This window comes from Lynx canadensis, chromosome A2, assembly GCF_007474595.2.
Source record: "Lynx canadensis isolate LIC74 chromosome A2, mLynCan4.pri.v2, whole genome shotgun sequence".
NCBI lineage: Eukaryota > Metazoa > Chordata > Mammalia > Carnivora > Felidae > Lynx > Lynx canadensis.
The window spans coordinates 9,038,416-9,056,685 of record NC_044304.2 but is presented as its reverse complement, the minus strand read 5'-3'; the positions used below and the strand labels follow the sequence as shown (position 1 = coordinate 9,056,685).

The following is an 18,270-nucleotide window of genomic DNA, read 5'->3' as shown; positions in this document are numbered from 1 at the left end:
ATGTGACCTGCCCTCCCACTGTGCCAACATGGCGACGCCCAGGACCTAATCCGGGAAACGTGCACCCAGGCTAATACGGTCCTGGACGCCGGGAGCGAAGGTGAGAAGGACGTGGGCGACGCGGGGAGGGATCCAGGCCAGTGTCGGGCCCTCTAGAGGGCTTCTGGCCTCTGGCTTCTCAGGGGCCGGTACTCCGAAGATGGGGTGTAGTGTCAGCTTACCGAGGCCGCAGGGTCTTAATCTTTACTGATGTATAGGCCACCTGGCCCGGGGACGCACCTCCCTGATGCCCTTCCTGTGCCCTCCCCCGCCCCCCAAACCAGGCTTGGCAGGGAGAGGCTCCTGCGGATGCCCCGTGCGAGAATCGGTCTGTGGCTAAGTCTAACTCTCCGCTCCACGCGCAGTCTCTGTAGAGCCGGGTTTATGGAGGGGCAGCCGCAAGGGCCGCCGAATCCAGCCGGCATGGAGAACGGCACCGAGCCCTGCGGAGAAGAGCGAGCATCCGAGGCTCAGGAGACGACGGTCACCGAGGGGGCCGCCAAGATAGCCTTCCCCAGCGCCAACGAAGTCTTCTACAACCCGGTGCAAGAGTTCAACCGGGACCTGACGTGAGCAGGGGTGTGGGGCCAGCTTGGCAGAGGGCAGTGCATCTGCAAGGTTGAGGGAGTGTGAGCTAACCAACCCCCCCGTCTCTCCCGCAGATGTGCCGTGATCACCGAGTTTGCTCGCATTCAGCTTGGGGCCAAAGGAATCCAGAGTGAGTTGAGGTCCAGTCTCCCTGTGGGCCGGGGTCACGCAGAGCTCTCTCCCTGCCCTGCCCCGCCCCCTTTCCCTTAAAGTTCTAAAAGGCTCCAGGCACCTTGCAGGCCCTGGGTTCATTTCCTTCAGGCTTTCCCCAGGGGCTTTGAGGAAGATTTTCTCCCATGAATCTTCTGTATACTGAGGAATAGGGGGAGGTCTCTCAGAGGGAGCTTTGAGACCCCTGACTTGTGCTTCTGGGTGGCTGCAGTCAAGGTGCCAGGTGAGAAGGACGTGCAAAAGGTGGTCGTGGACTTGTCAGAGCAAGAGGAGGAAAAGGCTGAACTGAAAAAGGGTGCAAACCTGGCCCCGGGAGACCAACCTCGAACGGCTGCCGTTGGGGAGATCTGCGAGGTGGGGCCTGGACAGAGGAGGTGGCGGCCCCCGAGTCCTCCAGTAATGGAGGAAGGAAGGCTCCTGAGGCCGGAGAGCTATAGGAAGTGGGTGGTGGGGGCTCCTTGGGGCCCAGCAGAGGATAGAGGTATCCACGTGAGTGGGGCTCCCTGATTACTCCAACAGGAAGGCCTTCGAGTGCTAGAGGGTCTGGCAGCCTCGGGCCTACGTTCCATTCGCTTTGCACGAGAGGTGCCTGGACTCCAGTCTGTAGTTGCCAACGATGCCTCTGCCCGAGCCGTGGATCTCATGTGCCGTAATGTGCAGCTCAACGCTGTGGCCCACCTGGTACATCCCAGGCAGGCCGATGCCAGGTAGGTTTGGGGCAGCCGAGCCTGAAGGCTGGAACGTGCATGTCAGAGCAAGGCTGCCTGGGCTCAAGTCCTAAGTCCGTCCTATTCTTGCTCTTTGGCCTTGGGAGAGTGCCTTAGCCTCTCTGAGCCCCTGTTTTCTTGTCTATAAAATGAGAATGTTAGTATTACAGGAGTTGCTCTGTTGATTAAGTGAGAGATGATGCTTAGCCAGAAATAAGTCCCATTATGGTTTCCATTTTATTTTCATTTGTATTTATTTTCTTATTCTAGAAACAGTGCATGAGCAGGGGAGAGGGACAGAGGGAAGGAGAGAGAGAATCTCAAGCAGGCTCCATGCTAAGGGTGGAGTAGGGCTCCACCTGGACCTCCAGGACCATGGCCCAAGCTGGTCACAGGTCACTGAGTGGTCCACCAGCTGAGCCACCCAGATTCCCCTATGGTTTCCATTTTACTTTTATTTTTTTTTAATTAATTAATTTTTTTACTTCACATCCAAGTTAGTTAGCATATAGTGCAATAATGTTTGCAGGAATAGATTTTGTGATTTATCCCGTGTGTATAACACCCAGTGCTCATCCCAACAAGTGTCCTCCTTAATGTCCCTTACCCATTTAGCCCACCCCCCCCCACAACCCCTCCAGCCACCCTCAGTTTGTTCCTTGTATTTAAGAGTCTCTTGTGTTTTGTCCCCCCTCCTTGCTTTTATATCATCTTTGCTTCCTTTCCCCTCTGTTCATCTGTTTTATATCTTAAAGTCCTCATATGAGTGAAGTCATAGATTTGTCTTTCTCTGGTTGACCAATTTCGCTTAGCATAATACCCTCTAGTTCCATCCATGTAGTTGCAAATGGTAAGATTTCATTCTTGATTGCCGAGTAATACACTATATATATATATATATATATATATATATATATATATACACACACACACATACACACATATACATATATGTGTATATGTATATGCCACATCTTCTTTATCCATTCACCCATCCACGGACATTTGGGCTCTTTCCATACTTTGGCTATTGTCCTTAGCACTGCTATAAACATGGGGGTGCATGTGCCCCTTTGAAACGTCACACCTGTATCCTTGGATAAATGCCTAGTAGTGCAATTGCTGGGTCGTAGGGTCGTTCTATTTTTAATTTTTTGAGGAACCTCCATACTGTTTTCCAGAGTGGCTGCACCAGTTTGCATTCCCTCCAGCAGGGCAAAAGAGATCCTCTTTCTCTGCATCCTCATCAACATCTGTTGTTGCCAGAGTTGTTAATGTGAGCCGTTCTGACAGATGTGAGGTGCTATCTCATTGGGGTTTCGATTTGTATTTCCCTGATGGTGAGTGATGTTGAGCATTTCTTCGTGTGTCTGTTAGCCAGGATGTCTTCTTTGGAAAAGTGTCTATTCATGTGTTTTGCCCATTTCTTCACTGGATTATTTGTTTTTCGGGTGTTGAGTTTGATAAGTTCTTTCTAGATTTTGGACACTAACCCTTTGTCTGATATGTCGTTTGCAAATGTCTTCTCCCATTCTGTTGGGTGCCTTTTAGTTTTGCTGAATCCTTCGCTTGCAGAGGCTTTTTATTTTGATGAGGTCCCAATAGTTCATTTTTGCTTTTGTTTCCCTTGCCTCCGGAGACCTGTTGAGTAAGAAGTTGCTGTGGCCGAGGCCAGAGAGGTTTTTGCCTGCTTTCTCCTCGAGGATTTTGATGGCTTCCTGTCTTACATTTAGGTGTTTCATCCATTTTGAGTTTCTTTTTGTGTATGGTGTAGGAAAGTGTAGGAAAGTGGTCCAGGTTCAGTTTTCTGCCTGTTGCTGTCCAGTTTTCCCAGCACTATTCGCTGAAGAGACTGTCTTTATTCCATTAGATATTCTTTGCTGCTTTGTCGAAGATTATTTGGCCATATGTTTGTGGGTCCATTTCTAGTTTTCTCTATTCTGTCCCATTGATCTGAGTGTCTGTTTTTGAGCCAATACCATACTGTCTTGATGATGACAGCTTTGTAATACAGCTTGAAGTCCGGGATTGTGATGCCTCCTGCTTTGGTTTTCTTTTTCAGGATTGCTTTGCCTATTCAGGGTCTTTTCTGATTCAGATTTTAGGGTTTTTTTGTTCTAGCTCTGTGAAGAATGCTGGTGTTATTTTGATAGGCATTGCATTGAATATGTAGATTCCTTTGGGGAGTATCTGACATTTTAACAATAGTTGTTCTTCCAACCCAGGAGCATGGAATCTTTTTCCATTTTTTTGTGTCTTCAGTTTCTTCCATAAGTTTTCTTTAGCTTTCAGCATATAGATTTTTCACCTCTTTGGTTAGGTTCATTCCTAGATACTCTGTGGTTTTTGGTGCAGTTGTAAATGGGATCAGTTCCTTGATTTCTCTCTCTGTTGCTTCACTACTGGTGTATAGAAATGCAACTGATTTCTGTGCATTGATTTTATATCCTGCGACTTTGCTGAATTCGTGGATTAGTCCAGCAGTTTTTTTGTGGAATCTTTTGCGTGTTCCGTATAGAGTATCATGTCATCCTGCAAAGAATGGAAGTTTGACTTCTCCTTGCCGATTTGGATGCATTTTATTCCTTTGTGTTGTCTGATTGCTGAGGCTAAGACCTCCAATACTACGTTAAATAGCAGTGGCCAGAGTGGACATCCCTGTCGTGGTCCTGACCTTAGGGGGAAAGCTCTCAGTTTTTCCCCGTGGAGGATGATATTAGCATTGGGTCGTTCATATATGGCTTTTATGATCTCGAGGTATGATCCTTCTATCCCTACTTTCTTGAGGGTTTTTATCAAGAAAGGATGCTGGATTTCTCTGCATCTATTGAGAGGATCACGTGGTTCTTGTCCTTTCTTTAATTGATGTGATAAATCACACTGATTGTTTTGCTATGGTTTCCGTTGTAGACTTAACTTCTCAACTTCTGGTACTTTTATTCATTCAAATGAGCCAGCACAAAGCCAGTATCCACAATGTGCCAGGCATCAGTAAACAAAATAGGCAAAATCCCTGACCTTGGGGCATTCACATTCTAATGCTGGGGTCCAGCAAACAACCGCCTGGGAGGCCCCCTGGGAGGCCAGAGCCTGGGTTGTGGTTTTTTTTTTTTGGCCCACCAGCTAAGAATGTTTTTTGCATTTTCTTTTCTTGAGAGAGCGCTCGCACTGGCTGGAGAGTGGGGAGAGGGGCAGAGGGAGAGAGAGAATCCCAAACAGGCTGCCTGCTCAGCGCAGAGCCCAGTGTGGGGGTTCCATCCCACGACCTTGGGATCATGACCTGAGCCGAAATCAAGAGTTGGACCCTCAACCGGCTGAGGCAGGCATCCCATGTTTTTTGCATTTTTAAAGGGTTTAAAAAAAAAAAAAAAAAGGCACCATTTGTGGCCCACAAAGCCTAAAATATTTACTATCTGACTTTTTACAGAGCACAAATAAAGAAAAAGTATTTGTTTTCTGGACTGTATTAGAATCTGATAGGAAACAAAGACAGTGACAGCCAGATCAATGAGCAAACTGTATAGTAAAAGTGGTGAAAAAGTAAAAAGAAAAGTAAAAGAAAAAAAAAAAGAAAAGTAAAAGGTGAAAAGTGCTCTGGGAAAAAACTGGAGGTTGGAGGGGATGGAGGAAGGTGGTGGATGGGTTGTAATTTTATATATTTTATTTTATTTCATTTCATTTCATTTTATTTTTTATTAAAAGTGTTTTTCAATGTTTATTTTTGAGAGAGACACTGAGACAGAGCATGAGCGGGGGAGGGGCAGAGAGAGACAGGGAGAGAGAGAATCCCAAGCAGAGCCCGATTCGGGGCTCGAACTCATGGACTGTGAGATCGTGACCTGAGCCAAAATCAAGAGTCGGATGTTCAACCCACTGAGCCACCCAGGCGCCCCAGGTTGCAATTTTAAATAACAGTTAGGGTTGGCAACTTGGAGAAGACAGCATTTGCATTTCCTCACCTACAAAGGAAACGATAATGATTCCAAATCCGTAAGATTTGCCTGGAAGGTTATTTGATTAAATGAGTTAATCTATAAACGGCTTGAAACAGTTGTCAGGCATAGGTATGTCACATCACCATTGGCTATTATTATTGCTGTTGTTAGACACGAGTACACTGAGGCCCAAGGAAGAAAAGTCACGTGGTTGGTTAGCACATGGCCAGCCCAGGGTCCGAACCTAGCCAGCTGGCCTCCAAATGCAGGCCGAAACCATCACACCCAATGAGAGGACACGTGTAGGGGACAGAGCAGGTCCCTAATGCAGGGGGGCTGAGGACCGGGGCCTTCTCGCTCCCAGGATGCTGATGTACCAGCACCAGAGGGCATCGGAGCGGTTTGACGTCATCGACCTGGACCCGTATGGCAGCCCCGCCCCCTTCTTGGATGCAGCCGTGCAGGCTGTGAGCGAAGGAGGTGAGGCCACACTGACCTGGGCACAGAGCAGGGCTCGGGGTTTCCGGAGGATCCTCACTGCTCAGGCCTTCCTTGCAGGTCTGCTGTGCGTCACCTGCACCGACATGGCAGTGCTGGCGGGGAACAGCGGGGAGACCTGTTACAGCAAGTACGGGGCCATGGCCCTCAAGAGCCGGGCCTGCCATGAGATGGTGAGCCGCCCTCCCCCCACCCCTTCCCACCCCGCAGACCTGCTTCGCTTCCTCCAGGCAGCAGGGGCCAGATCCGTCCCAAGATGTTAAAGACAAGCAGGTCTATAACCAGAATAGTTCTAGAGCCCGGACTTCCAGTTCTGGTCACTCGGACGGCAGTGGTTTTGCCCAGGGCGGGAGCCAGTGGCCGCATTATTTTTCCTAGTGCCCTCGGTTTTAACAACTCGTTCAAAATTGTTATTTAAGACAGTTTTCAGGAGTGGGTTTGGCTTTGGGTTCAAATCCTAGCTTTGCTGGTGCCTTTGGGTGATTCATTTCACCCTTCTGGGCCTCGCTTTTGGCCTCTGTGAAATGCCCAAGATGGTGAATTGCCCTGGGGATTCGAGAGGGCGGGAGCCGGAAAGGAGGATGGCCTGGCTTTGTTCCGTAAGGGCCCTGTCACCAGGTCAGTCTGGAAAACCGGAACACAGGTCCTTGGAGCACATCGCATAGCGCGGGGCACACGGATGTTGCCGCCCTGGATGGTGGGCCTGTGCGTTCCGTAACCACGTAGCACCCCCAGGAGGCCCATAAAGAGACATAGACTGTTGTGATCCCGTCGATGGGGGAACTGAGGCATTCACTTGGCAGGGTCACACAGCCAGGACGCTTGGGCCTGGGCTTGCAACACCGGGAGCCGCCCCTGAGGCTGTGCTTATGAGCACCTGGTGTGGCCCCAGGGTAGCTGGGAGGCGTCCGTGGAGGCAGGGCTACTGGCTGATGCCCGCCTCCCACCCTCAGGCCCTGAGGATCGTCCTGCACAGCCTGGACCTCCGAGCCAACTGCTACCAGCGCTTTGTGGTGCCACTGCTCAGCGTCAGCGCTGACTTCTACGTGAGAGTTTTTGTCCGTGTCTTCACCGGCCAGGCCAAAGTCAAGGCCTCAGCCAGGTTAGTCTGGGGCAAGCAAGGGAGGCAACGAACAGAGGGGGGCAACAGGGCCTTTTGGGGCCTACTCCTAACGGGGAGGAGCTGAGGAGCTGGGGTGCGGCGGTCAGGCTGGGGAGCTTATGAGCCCTGCCCCCCCCCCCCCACCCCAGCAAGCAGGCACTGGTGTTCCAGTGTGTGGGCTGCGGGACCTTTCACCTCCAGCGCCTTGGCAAAGCGTCCGGAGCCTCTGGAGGCCGGTGAGCACGGGTGAGCCGGGGGAGGAAGATGAAGGAGGCGTCCTAGGGTCGCCACCCCCTAACCACCCCTCTCTCCGCAGGGTCAAGTTCTCTGCGGCCTGTGGTCCCCCGATCAGCCCTGAGTGTGAGCACTGTGGGCAGCGACACCAGGTGAGGCAGGGCTGGGGAAACCAGGGGGACGCTGGGGTTCCGGCTCTCTTGACACCTGGCCCTTCGCCCCCCCCCCCCCGCCACGTGTCTGTAGCTTGGTGGTCCCCTGTGGGCGGAGCCCATCCACGACCTGGACTTCGTGGGGCGCGTGCTGCAGGCTGTGAGCGCCAATCCTGGCCGCTTCCACACCTCGGAGCGAATCCAGGGGGTCCTGAGCGTCATCACTGAGGTGGGGGCCCGGGGTGACGGGGAGGGGGCCCCGCCTGTGCCCAGCCATCCTTCCCCCACCCACCCCGCGCCCGTCCTGTCCCCACCGGCAGGAGCTCCCGGACGTGCCTCTCTACTACACGCTGGACCAGCTGAGCAGCACTATCCGCTGCAGCACGCCCAGCCTCCTGCAGCTGCGGTGAGTGCCCAGTCCCGGGCGGAAGGAGTCTGCGCCCCTCGCCCGCCCTCCGGGTGCCCTGGGGCAAGGCCGGCCCCCCTCAAGGCCAGAGTCTTGGGTAAAACAGCTTTCCAACAGGCCTACGTGCAGGTGCTTAGAAGAGAGCGCGGAGGCCTTGAGCCTTGGGGAGGGAGATAGTCTCCCCATCACAATCACTGGCATTACCCGGGCCGCGTAGTCACCGTGAGACGTTCAGCTGCGTCACACCCGCACGGATCAGCACTGGCTTTGGGGTCCGGCCCCCCGCCCCCCACCCACGGCCCCTCTTGGTCCCCAGGTCAGCCCTCCTCCATGCCGGCTTCCGGGTCTCACTCTCCCACGCCTGTAAGAATGCCGTGAAGACGGATGCCCCCTCCTCAGCCCTCTGGGACATCATGCGCTGCTGGGTGAGGGCTGGCCTGACCAGATGGGGGTGCGAGGCCGGGACACGGTCAGGCCCAGCGTCCCCTGACCTTTGAACTTTACCTCCCAGGAAAAGGAGTGTCCGGTGAAGCGGGAAAGGCTGTCAGAGACCAGCCCTGCGTTCCGTATTCTCAGCGTGGAGCCCAGGTACGGGCACTGGTGTGGGGGGCTCACGTGTGGGCAGGGGACAACGCAGATCCTTCCCTCCACAGACACATGCTCATTCAAGTGAGATCCAGAATCTTCCCGCTTCCCCTCCCCTTCTGCCCCTGCCCTGGTCTGGCCCCATCACTGCTCAGCTGGACCAGTGCTGCTGGCTCCGCCCTGGTCCCCCCCCCCCCCCCCCCCCCCCCGCCTCTGGCCCCAGCCTCTCCCCACAGCAGCCACAGTACATCGGTGAGGACCAGAGTCAGACCTGTCCACCCTCTGTTTAGAACCCTCTGTGACTCCCACCTCACTCACTAGAAACCCAAGTTCTGCCTGCAAGCTGTGCACCATCTCCCTGTCCCCTCCCTCCCCCTTCATCCCCACTCTCCCTACCTCCCTCCATACTGGGCCTCCGCACTCACACTCCTCAGACGCAGCGCCCCCTTACGGCCTTTATAAGGGCTGTTCTCTGTGCCTGGAGTGCCCATCCCGGGTCCCCTGAAGGCTCTTCCCTCCCTCCTTCAGGTGTCTCTGACCGCTCTGTCCTGTCCTGCGCCCCTTCCCCCACCTCCCCATTCCCTTTGTCCTGCTCTGTTTTTCTCAAAACTCTCATCCGTGCCCTAACACGATGCACTTCACTCACCTCTGATCTGTCCCATCGTCTCCCGCACTGGAACGTCGGCCTTACCAATGGCAGGTCTTAGGCTCGTGGTGGGCACTGGATACATGTTCATGAACTGGATGAGAATCCCGAGCCGGGCGGACACGGCCTTCCCAAGGCACGTGGAGCTGCACAGGGGTTGGCAGGTGGTCCGTGCACACCTGCGGGGCACCTGCCCCTCAGCCCCCACTCCCACGTCCCCAGGCTGCAGGCCAACTTCGCCGTCCGGGATGACGCCAACCCCAGCTCCCGCCAGCGAGGACTCAAGCGCTTCCAGGCTAATCCTGAGGCCAACTGGGGCCCCCGGCCCCGTGCCCGGCCAGGGTGAGTGAGAGCGCGGGTGGCGGTGGGGCTTGCCCGGGGCAGGATGGGGTCCCAGCTACTCCTCTGCCTGCACAGGGGCAAGGCCGCAGGTGAAGCTATGGAGGAGAGACGCAGGCTGCACCAGAATAAGAGAAAGGAGCCGGCTGAGGACCCGGTCCAGCGGGCTGCCCGGCTCAAGACCTTTCCCTGTAAAAGATTCAAGGAGGTGAGGCACCCCCACCACCCCACACAGCAGCACCCAGGGACCGCCCTCCCTGCAGCAGGGCTGGGAAAACCGGGGCGGGCAGGGCGTGCGAGCGAGCTCCCCGTCTAGGAAGGGGACCCAGCAGAGGCTGCTGAGCACTGAGCCAGGGTTCACACCCACCGTTCTCCCACCAGGGCACCTGTCAACGCGGGGACCAGTGCTGCTACTCCCACAGCCCCCCAACACCCGAGGACACCGCTGCAGCCGCCTCCCCTGACCATCCCAAGACCTCTCACCAGAACCCGCCTGGGTCTGGCGTTGCCGCTGGTCCGGGTGTAGACTGAGCCAATAAAGATATGTCACCTTTCCGACTGCCATTCGTCTGAGTCGGGAGGCTGCCTGCGGGTCTGTCTGTCCATCTGCCTTAGGGGCTCTGTCCGTCTCTCCAGCTGCGTGTCTGGAGCGTGCGTTCCTCTGTGCATCTTTTTTTGTTTCACTCCCCGGGGAAGCGCTATGCATCTGGAGGTTTGTTTGTCCCTGCCCGACCGAAGTGCTGTCAGTATTGCCATCTGGAGTGTTCTGTCTGTATGCGGGTGTGGGAGCTGACCGTCGGCCAGCGGGATGGACTGTCCCGCAGCACGAGGCGCTCAGCCCGCCGCCCCTTTGCTGGCGCCTGCAGTTCCCCAGCCGGCCACGGGGCGGCAGCCGTGCGCTCGTGTTCGTGGGGCCTCCGCCCCCCTGTTGGCGTGCACCCAGACACAGGCGGGCCCTCCAGTCACCCAGCCCCTACCCTGCCTAGCGTCGCCGCCCGGTTTCTCTGGCCGAGCTCCCCACAGGGCCGCGGTGGCGGAAGCCGGACCGGAACCAGGCGCCTTGTGCATCCGCTCCAGGCCAGGTGCTTCCTGCTCCGCGGCCCCTCAGTCGAGCACACTGAGGCACTAGCCGGCCTGCCGCTTCCCCTCCCCTCCGGGACGGAGGGTTAGCAACGTTAACGGAGAGGCTTAGGGCAGAATCCCCACCCCCACGTGGTAGCCGTGGGGCCCCCCCGCAAACACCTTTCCCTTGGCTTCCTCCCCGCCTGTAAAAGGAACCTAATCCCAGAACCTAGTTTGTTGGGGTGATCCGTTAACTTGGGGGCTCAGAGCTGACCTCGCGCTTCCCTGGGGCAGTGGGATGGTTGGAGGCCGGCTGGCTCGGGGCTTCACCAGACTCCTGGGAGGGTGGTGGTAGTATCCGTGCTGGGCTGCTCCTGCAGGCCCCCAGATACACTGGAGGCAAAGTGTGATGGACGCGGGTGAGGGGGGCCTGGAGAAAAGTATAGTCTTGTCCCTGCTCCCTAACTATTCCCAGGGCCCTGCCTTTCGCCTTTCTAGCAGGCTCCAGCCGGGTGTTGAGCTTCCCACCACTGCAAGATGCTTGCCCAACGCCTCTTTATCACCGTCCCCAAAGCGGCCTGTGATGTGGGAGGAGGGCCAGAGACCATCAAGTTGGGGCTGTGTGACCCGGTGGCCTAGAGGATCCACGTGGCCACAGGGCGGGCTGGGGGCACCTATTGTAAGGTTCTGCCAGCCCTGGCTCCCTAGGAAGTCCCTCCCAGCCATGGTGCTTCCTCTCACCCTCCTGGGCCTGAAAAGGTGGTGTGGAGAGCAGGCCCTGGGGGCCCAGGACACTTGGGCCGGGCAGGACACGTGAGGGCAGACTGTCAGAACTGCCTTCCCTCCAGTGCCCCAGTCTGGGGTGGGGGTGGGGGTGGCGCGAAGCCCGGCAGGCGGTCTGTAAAAAGAGGAACAAAGCAGGGTGAGGAGAGGAGGAGCAGGAGGGGGCCCTGGGTCACGAGGCCGCAGACTGCCGGAAAGGGCTCTCCTCCACCCCCATCAGCGCGGACACTTGGGCAGGGGGTGTTCAAAGCCGGAGGTGAAACCCAAGCGCGATCCTGGAGGCTGCTGCTTCCCTGCCTCAGTTTCCCCCTCTGCGTGCATCCGGGTACCTCACTCCCAGCGGCGCGCTGGGTCGGGGTCCTCAGAGACCCTGGGCCACTCCAGTGCCTGGGAGGACGTAAGGTGAGGCCCTGAGGGGTGACGGCCCTGTCCGTCGCCGGCCGGGGGCGGGGCCGTGAGGCCCCGGCTCGGAGCTCCCCGCCCGCCGGTTTCCTCCGGGGTCAGCCCGGCTCCTTATCAGGCGCGGCCAGTCGGCCAGGGCCTTATCTGTGCCGGCCCGGCATCCTCCGGCGAGGCCCGGGGGTGAGAGGGAGGAAACTGGGCCGCCGGGGGCGGGGAGAGGGCGGGCCGGCCAGGAGCAGCTCACTTTCCCTCGAGGGATCCACGCCGCCGTCGCCGGGGCCCTAGCGAGCCCGGGAAGAGGCGCGGCCCGACGTCGCTGCCGGGAGGGGGCGGCAAGCTCCCAGCGGCCCAGAGCGCAGAGGCCGGACCGGATCAGGGCCACGGAGCCTGGCCTGCAGCCGAACCCGAATCCTGGCCCTGCAGGACAGAGCCGGGGCTCTCACCAGGCAGCAGGACCAGCGCCGGGGTAAGAGCGGAGTCTGCCTGAAGGTGGGGTATCCTGGGACCGCCTGTATTCATTCATTCCATCCATCCTTCATTCATTCATTCAACGGGGGGGGGGGGGGGCGGGTGTGCTCATTAAGTGAGAGCCCAGGGCCTAGGTAGGGAAGACAGGACAGAGGGGCCAGGAGTCCCAGAAGTTGCTGGGACACTCCAAGCCGTGGGGCCAGGAGTGAACAGGGACGGCTACCCAGGTTGCAAAGGAGTGGATGCTGATGGGGTGGGGAGGGTGGGGGAAGCTGCTGATAGGGCCAGAGAAGGATTGGGACATGACCCTGTGTATTGGGCAGTGGAGTCAGTGTTTGGGATCCTGGGTCAGCATTTTTTATCATCATGTCAGCAGTGGGGTTACAGGGTTAGTAAGGGGGACATTTTCAGTGGGGGCGGGCGTCAATGGAGCGATTATAGAGGACTCTCAGGGTGTGACAGGGAGGTGTTGGGAAGAGCCTCTCGGGGTCATAGCTGAGGGCCACATGGTCAGCTGGGGGAGGGGTGGGGGGAATCGGTGAAGGGCCAGAGTCAATTACAGAGGGATTCTAAGGTCACACACTACCGGTGAGGGGTCTTGGGATCAGATCTGAAGGTTACGGGGTCATCCTGGGGGCCGCAGGATCCGTCATGGGTTCCTGGCCTCGCCCCTCGCTCCCGCCTCCAGGTGAGAAGGGATTCTGGAATAAGGGAAATTTGCTCAGGAGCTGGGCAGCTGAGGCCCTCGTGGGTCACAAACAGCTCAGAGATAGCACTGCCCAGCTCAGCGCTGCCCAGGGGGTCACTGGGTACCTCCTGCCCTTGCGTCAGGTCCCCTCCCGTGTCCTGGTGGTTTCGGAGCCCGCCTGCTTTTGCCCACCGAACCCCCACCCCCACCCCCACCCCCACCTTTTCCCTCTCATTTGAGGGCTCTGCTGGGCTAAGGGATGTGCGTGGCATCTGAGTCTTCCCTCCCCACCGGCTTCCTTGTCTCCCGCAGGTGAGCACCCCTTCGGGGTCCATGTGCCCTCCCCAGGCCCAGACAGAGGTGGGCCCCACCATGACTGAGAAGGCGGAAATGGTGTGTGCCCCCAGCCCAGCGCCCGCTCCGCCCCCCAAGCCTGCCTCACCTGGGCCCCCAAAGGTGAAGGAGGTTGGCCACCGAGGCTCCTCGCCCCCCAGGCTGCCCCCTGGCGTGCCAGTGATCAGCCTGGGCCACACCAGGCCTCCCGGGGCAACCATGGCCACCACGGAGCTGAGCACCCTGCGGCCCCCGCTGCTGCATCTCTCTACCCTGGGAACTGTCCCGCCCCCCCTGGCCCTGCATTACCACCCTCACCCCTTTCTCAACAGGTCAGTGGGGGGGCTGGGACCTGGGGGGAATTCGGGGCCAGGGTCCTTGCCCACAAGGCGTTAGTGACCCACGACCCCTTACAGCCTCTACATTGGGCCGGCAGGACCTTTTGGCATCTTCCCCAGCAGCCGGCTGAAGCGGAGACCTAGCCACTGTGAGCTGGAGCTGGCCGAGGGTGAGTGCGGGTTCGTGTGTGCGTCGCCATCTCTGCGGGGGCTCGCGTCTTCCACGGGGAGAGCTGTTGCAGGTGCGCCCAGGCACACACAGGATAGCCCACACGGGGGCTCAGTGCTCAGGTTACACTCCTGTGCAAAAACCACAGGCCCGGGGCCGGTCCCACACGACCACAGCCACCCAACAAGCCACGGAGAGTCATGGCAAAAACGTACCGTGGCATGGGGGCCGCGAAATGACAGCTCCAGTCGAATGCACGGCCACGCAGGGAACAGCCACAGGACGACCACCACAGCAGGGACAGCCACACAACCACAGCCACTCAGGACCATGGCCCCACAAGAGTCAGCCACAGAACCACAGCCACACGACCACAAGCACCCGGCAACGATCATAGGCAACCACAGCCATTTAGATATCCCAGGAGTTCAGCCAGCCACCCGAGACGCGCAGGCCCACGTTCACACCCAGAGAACCTCCCAGACCCGTGTGCACATCCAGCCACGTGCAGGGCCACACTCAGAATGGGGACCGCAAGGACAGCTCTCCAGACTGACAGCCACAGGAAACATGTCCCTAGGGAGTCTCGGCCATTGACATAGAAGTGTGGACAGTCGGGTTCGGAAGGCTTCGGCTGCCTGCAGCCTGGGCCGGTGACGGTCCTTGTCTAGGCCGCTGGGGTGAGTAGGGTGGGAGAGGGGTGGCTACCCAGCAGGGGAGCTACCCATGGATCCTACTTGTGGAGCCCTTGCGTGGAAAAAGCCCCAGCCCGCGCCGCCTGTGTGGAAGTCCCCTCGGAGATTCTGGGCGCTGAAGTGAGGGCCCCAGGGGGCGCCCCCTGGGCCTCCGCGCCAAACCTGCCCCTCGTGTTCCCCAGGGCACCAGCCCCAGAAGGTGGCCCGGCGTGTGTTCACCAACAGCCGGGAGCGCTGGCGGCAGCAGAACGTGAACGGCGCCTTCGCAGAGCTCAGGAAGCTGCTGCCAACGCACCCGCCCGACCGGAAGCTGAGCAAGAACGAGGTGCTCCGCCTGGCCATGAAGTACATCGGCTTCCTGGTGCGGCTGCTGCGCGACCAGGCGGCCGCTCTGGCCGCAGGCCCCGCCCCGCCCGGGCCCCGCAGACGGCCAGGGCCAGCGCACCGGGGCCCGAACGACAGCGCCCGCCGCGGGCCGTGTCGCAGGGCCGAATCAGTGATGCGCTCGCAGCCCGCGCCCCCGGCCGGCCCCGACGGCAGCCCCGATGGGGCGGCCCGGCCCATCAAGACGGAACGAGCGGCCGTGAGCCCTGAGGTGCGGTGACCTCCGCGGGCGTGGCCTCGGAGCCGAGGGGCACCGGGAACTCAGCCCGGGGCGGTCGAGAAAGGGGCGGCCGATGCTCTGCGCCTGCTCTGGAGCGAACTCCCCGGAAGAGGGACCAGTGAGGACGTTCCCAACGGGGGAATAGGGCCCGGGGATCTGGAGGGGCGACTGTCGCCCGCGGGGGCCCTGTAGGCCTTTCTATCACCCACCCACCGCCCGCTGGAAATGACCTTTCCCGCGTCTTCCTCCGGGGGACGAGGTCCGGGAACCAACATGGCAGACAGGTCATCGGACTAAAGTGGTGCCTTTTTTTCCGGGCTGGGGTCACCGAGAGAGGTGGGGAGGGACGGGGTAGGGGGCTGGACTTTGCCCTTCTCGCCGGCGCCCCCTCCTGGAGACTCATGGATACGCGCTCCCGGACCGCGTCTGCGGCGCGCCAGGTGCGCCGAGGGAGGCGCAGAATCGACGCCGGGACCCTCCCCCCACCGATCCCGAACCGGTCCCGCACGACGGCGTTAGCAAAGGCTCGGGCGCTCTTACTTTTGTTTTTCTTTATTTCTTTATTTCACATACACATTAGCCATTCAATGGAGAAGCCGGAGAGAGTCAGGCAAAGATGGTATAACAGAAGCGCAGTGACGGGGGCGGGGCGGGGCGGGGCGGGGCAGAGAGGGAACATACGGGCTGGCTGCCTACTTGCATTCCGCTAGGACACTGAAAACCCAGAAAACAAAACAGACAGTAAACTACCCTTGTTTCTTATGTATCTCAGTGCAGAGACGGGGGTGGAGGGCAGAGAGAGGGGGAGACCAGGCTGAAGGAAGAGGAGCGGAGGGACGGGGGACGCTAAGGGGGAAGCACACCAAATCCATTAGTACTATATATAGAGATACTCGTATATACTGCGTTTCTTAGCCTAAGAAGAAACTTGTTTGACGGGACGGGCGGCCTTTGCGGTCCGCGATGCTGGTGCTGGTCGGGCGCACGGATCTCCCGGGAGGGGCCGAAGCGGGGCTGGCCCAGGCTGGCTTGGGGGGGAGGGGGGCGCCCCGAGGGTGGGGGGGTGGGGGGGAGCAGAGGCGGGGCTGGGGTGCCCCTCGGGCTCTCGATTGGGGGACGAAATTTCTCGTGACTTTATTGCTCCTTTATTTTCTCTCATGTGGGGGGGGGTCCGTTCAGCACGGTCGGGGTGAGGAAATGGTGGGTCGTCTGAGCCACCCGGCCCCTCTGGGACCCAGAGCGCGGCGTCCGCTCCGCCAGCACGGGGGTGAGAACAAGGCACTAGGTCGGCCGGCCAGCGCGGGGGCGGGTGTGTAAGGCAGTCGACGGGGCTGGTTGCAGGGTGGGGTGGGGCTGTGTGCGGGGCCGTGTGCGTGCGTGCGTGCGGGCGCGGGCCTGGGCGAATCGACCTGTCAGCTTGGCTGGTCCTGTCCTGGAGCTTCGAGCCTTCCTCGTGCTCCCCGGTGGGTGACGGGGCTAGGGGTAGGGGTTGGAGGAATGATGTTGAGTTGGGGGCGCCGGGGAAAAGGGAGGGTAACTACCAACTTGCTGAGCGCGCTCCTGATAATGCTGGTGAGGGTCAAGTTGGCGTCTGGCTCAAAGAAGGGCGCTCGGGGCGGAGAGGGAGAGGGAGAGGGAGGGAGGGAGGGGACGTTTGTTCGTTGGCATTGACCTCTGCGGGGGAGGGGCTGGGGACCCCCCCGCCGCGCCCCCGTACCCGGACGGGGATGGGGCGAGGAGGGGGGCGCTGGGCCCTGGGGAGGGGGCGCCCGGGGAAGACCCGCGACCAGAGCAGCCCAGCCGCCGGGCGCATGCCGCTGTCCCGTTCCGTTAAACTCAACAAAGAAGGGATATGCGTGTTCCTAACAAGTGCAGGATATTTAATTGATTCATAAACTTATGTATAATAGTTTGTGGGTTTTTTTTAAAACGTACTTTATAATGTAAGAAGCACCAGGGTTTTTATGTTGAATTATCTTAAAAATAATTTTCTCTCGTCCTTTTCCTTTTTGATCTTGTTTTTTTTTTTTTTTTTTTTAGTGTCGAGGTGTTTTTTTTTTTAAACTCTAAAATGTGAACGTTTCCTTCAGCCCTCCCACCGAAACCGAGAACGAACGACGAAACAAATAAAAACCCCAGATCATCCTCGTCAACGCAGGAAAACGACTTAAAAAAAAAAAAAAAAAAAAACCTAAAACGAACAAAAAAAAAAAAAAAGGAAAAAACACTCAGCTTTCGTTATCCCCGCGCAGGGCGGGGCGGGCCCAGTTCTTTTAGCGTCCCCAGAGCCGCGAGGACATTACAACAAAAATAGAATTTTTCTTAACAATCTCTTAACATACAAAGATAGGAAAACTCTCTGATGCATTGCACTTGGTTCAATGAAAAAAAAAAAGTTCATTTCCCCCATATATATTTTTTGTGGGTTTTTTTTCTCTTCTAACACGTCCCCACATCTCCTGTCGCCCTCGTAGCCCCTCGCCTGCCCCTCACAACGACACTTGGGAAAGGAGCGGCCCCCCACCCCCACCCCACCCCCGCCCGCCCGGGCAGCCCCGCCGGGCGCGCTCCCGCCCCGGCCCAGCTGGCCTGCAGCTTCCGACCTCGCCCGGGCGGGCGCCCCGCCGACCCCGGCTCCCGCGGGCCCACCGCGCCCGCGGCCCCGATTGTCTTCGAGGGAAGGGGCGCGTGCGGCCGGGCAGGGGGTCCCTTCCGCTCCCCTCTCAGCTCTGACCCTGTTTAGCCAACCAAACTGAAAAATCATTGCACTTTGACCGCGCGTCACGCCCGGCCCACCCGGCCCCCCCACCCCCCGCCCTACTCCCCACGCCCCCCACCCCAGGCTCCCGTGGGATCCCCTGTCCCCTGCTTCTCAGTCCCGGTCTTCCCCGAGGGCTGCACGCGGATGGGGGGAGGGCCTTCGCTCAACTTCCAACAAAAGCCACTCCTGGGGCCAGCCGCCTTGTGGCTTCCAGGCGAGGACCGCACCGCGCCGCGCGCTGGCCCCTTCTGCCCCAGGTAAGGGCCCTCCTTGCCTCCCCAGCCAGCTCCCTCCCCTCCTTCCCTCCCTCCCTGCTGGGGCCACAGCCTCGCAAACTAGATTCACAATAAATAAAGCCCACAACCCGCCCCTGCGGTGCAATGTTGGGTTGACTGACTTTCAGAGGATCCTGACCTGTGCTTTGTGTTTTCATACAGTTAAGAAAGAGAGAGAGGCACGAGGACTCGAGAAGGGGGCCTAGGAAGGGAGATGCAGGGAGGAGGGAGTAAGGCACAGAAAGACAAGCCAGAGGGGCCAAGTCACACCCTGGAGGGGGGGCTGGGCA

The 18,270-nt window shown here is 58.7% G+C and overlaps 2 protein-coding genes across 7 annotated transcripts; both read left to right on the top strand.

The window, feature by feature from the left end:
• Positions 1-16: 16 nt before the first annotated feature.
• TRMT1 (tRNA methyltransferase 1) lies at positions 17-9,957 on the top strand. Of its 5 annotated transcripts, XM_030301648.1 has the most exons (17): positions 17-100; positions 324-608; positions 702-757; positions 1,010-1,152; positions 1,318-1,505; positions 5,805-5,920; positions 5,999-6,111; positions 6,892-7,040; positions 7,190-7,276; positions 7,357-7,426; positions 7,521-7,655; positions 7,747-7,832; positions 8,149-8,257; positions 8,344-8,420; positions 9,286-9,405; positions 9,481-9,610; positions 9,784-9,957. In XM_030301648.1, exons 2-17 carry the CDS (start codon positions 349-351, stop codon positions 9,931-9,933), a joined length of 1,989 nt encoding a protein of 662 aa, XP_030157508.1. In that variant the 5' UTR covers positions 17-100; positions 324-348; the 3' UTR covers positions 9,934-9,957. The 5 variants fall into 5 exon arrangements, with proteins under 5 accessions (XP_030157508.1, XP_030157499.1, XP_030157491.1 ...); XM_030301639.1 differs by having other exon boundaries at positions 405-608; positions 5,805-6,111; XM_030301631.1 differs by having other exon boundaries at positions 5,805-6,111.
• Positions 9,958-11,415: 1,458 nt separating this feature from the next.
• On the top strand, positions 11,416-17,355 carry LYL1 (LYL1 basic helix-loop-helix family member). Of its 2 annotated transcripts, none has more exons than XM_030301691.1 (5): positions 11,416-12,115; positions 13,118-13,470; positions 13,555-13,646; positions 14,523-14,935; positions 16,985-17,355. In XM_030301691.1, exons 2-5 carry the CDS (start codon positions 13,139-13,141, stop codon positions 17,012-17,014), a joined length of 867 nt encoding a protein of 288 aa, XP_030157551.1. In that variant the 5' UTR covers positions 11,416-12,115; positions 13,118-13,138; the 3' UTR covers positions 17,015-17,355. The 2 variants fall into 2 exon arrangements, with proteins under 2 accessions (XP_030157551.1, XP_030157552.1); XM_030301692.1 differs by having other exon boundaries at positions 11,418-12,115; positions 14,523-16,407; positions 16,985-17,161.
• Positions 17,356-18,270: the final 915 nt, after the last annotated feature.

Bases quoted from the DNA above. Each gene is read 5' to 3' on its own strand.
- TRMT1 (XM_030301631.1), top strand. From the start codon at position 349: ATGCCCCGTGCGAGAATCGGTCTGTGGCTAAGTCTAACTCTCCGCTCC. The intron at 758-1,009 runs GTGAGTTGAGGT...GGGTGGCTGCAG, and splicing joins TGGGGCCAAAGGAATCCAGA to TCAAGGTGCCAGGTGAGAAG. The intron at 9,611-9,783 runs GTGAGGCACCCC...TTCTCCCACCAG, and splicing joins CCTGTAAAAGATTCAAGGAG to GGCACCTGTCAACGCGGGGA.
- LYL1 (XM_030301691.1), top strand. From the start codon at position 13,139: ATGTGCCCTCCCCAGGCCCAGACAGAGGTGGGCCCCACCATGACTGAG. The intron at 13,647-14,522 runs GTGAGTGCGGGT...CGTGTTCCCCAG, and splicing joins TGAGCTGGAGCTGGCCGAGG to GGCACCAGCCCCAGAAGGTG. The intron at 14,936-16,984 runs GTGCGGTGACCT...TTTTTTTTTTAG, and splicing joins GAGCGGCCGTGAGCCCTGAG to TGTCGAGGTGTTTTTTTTTT.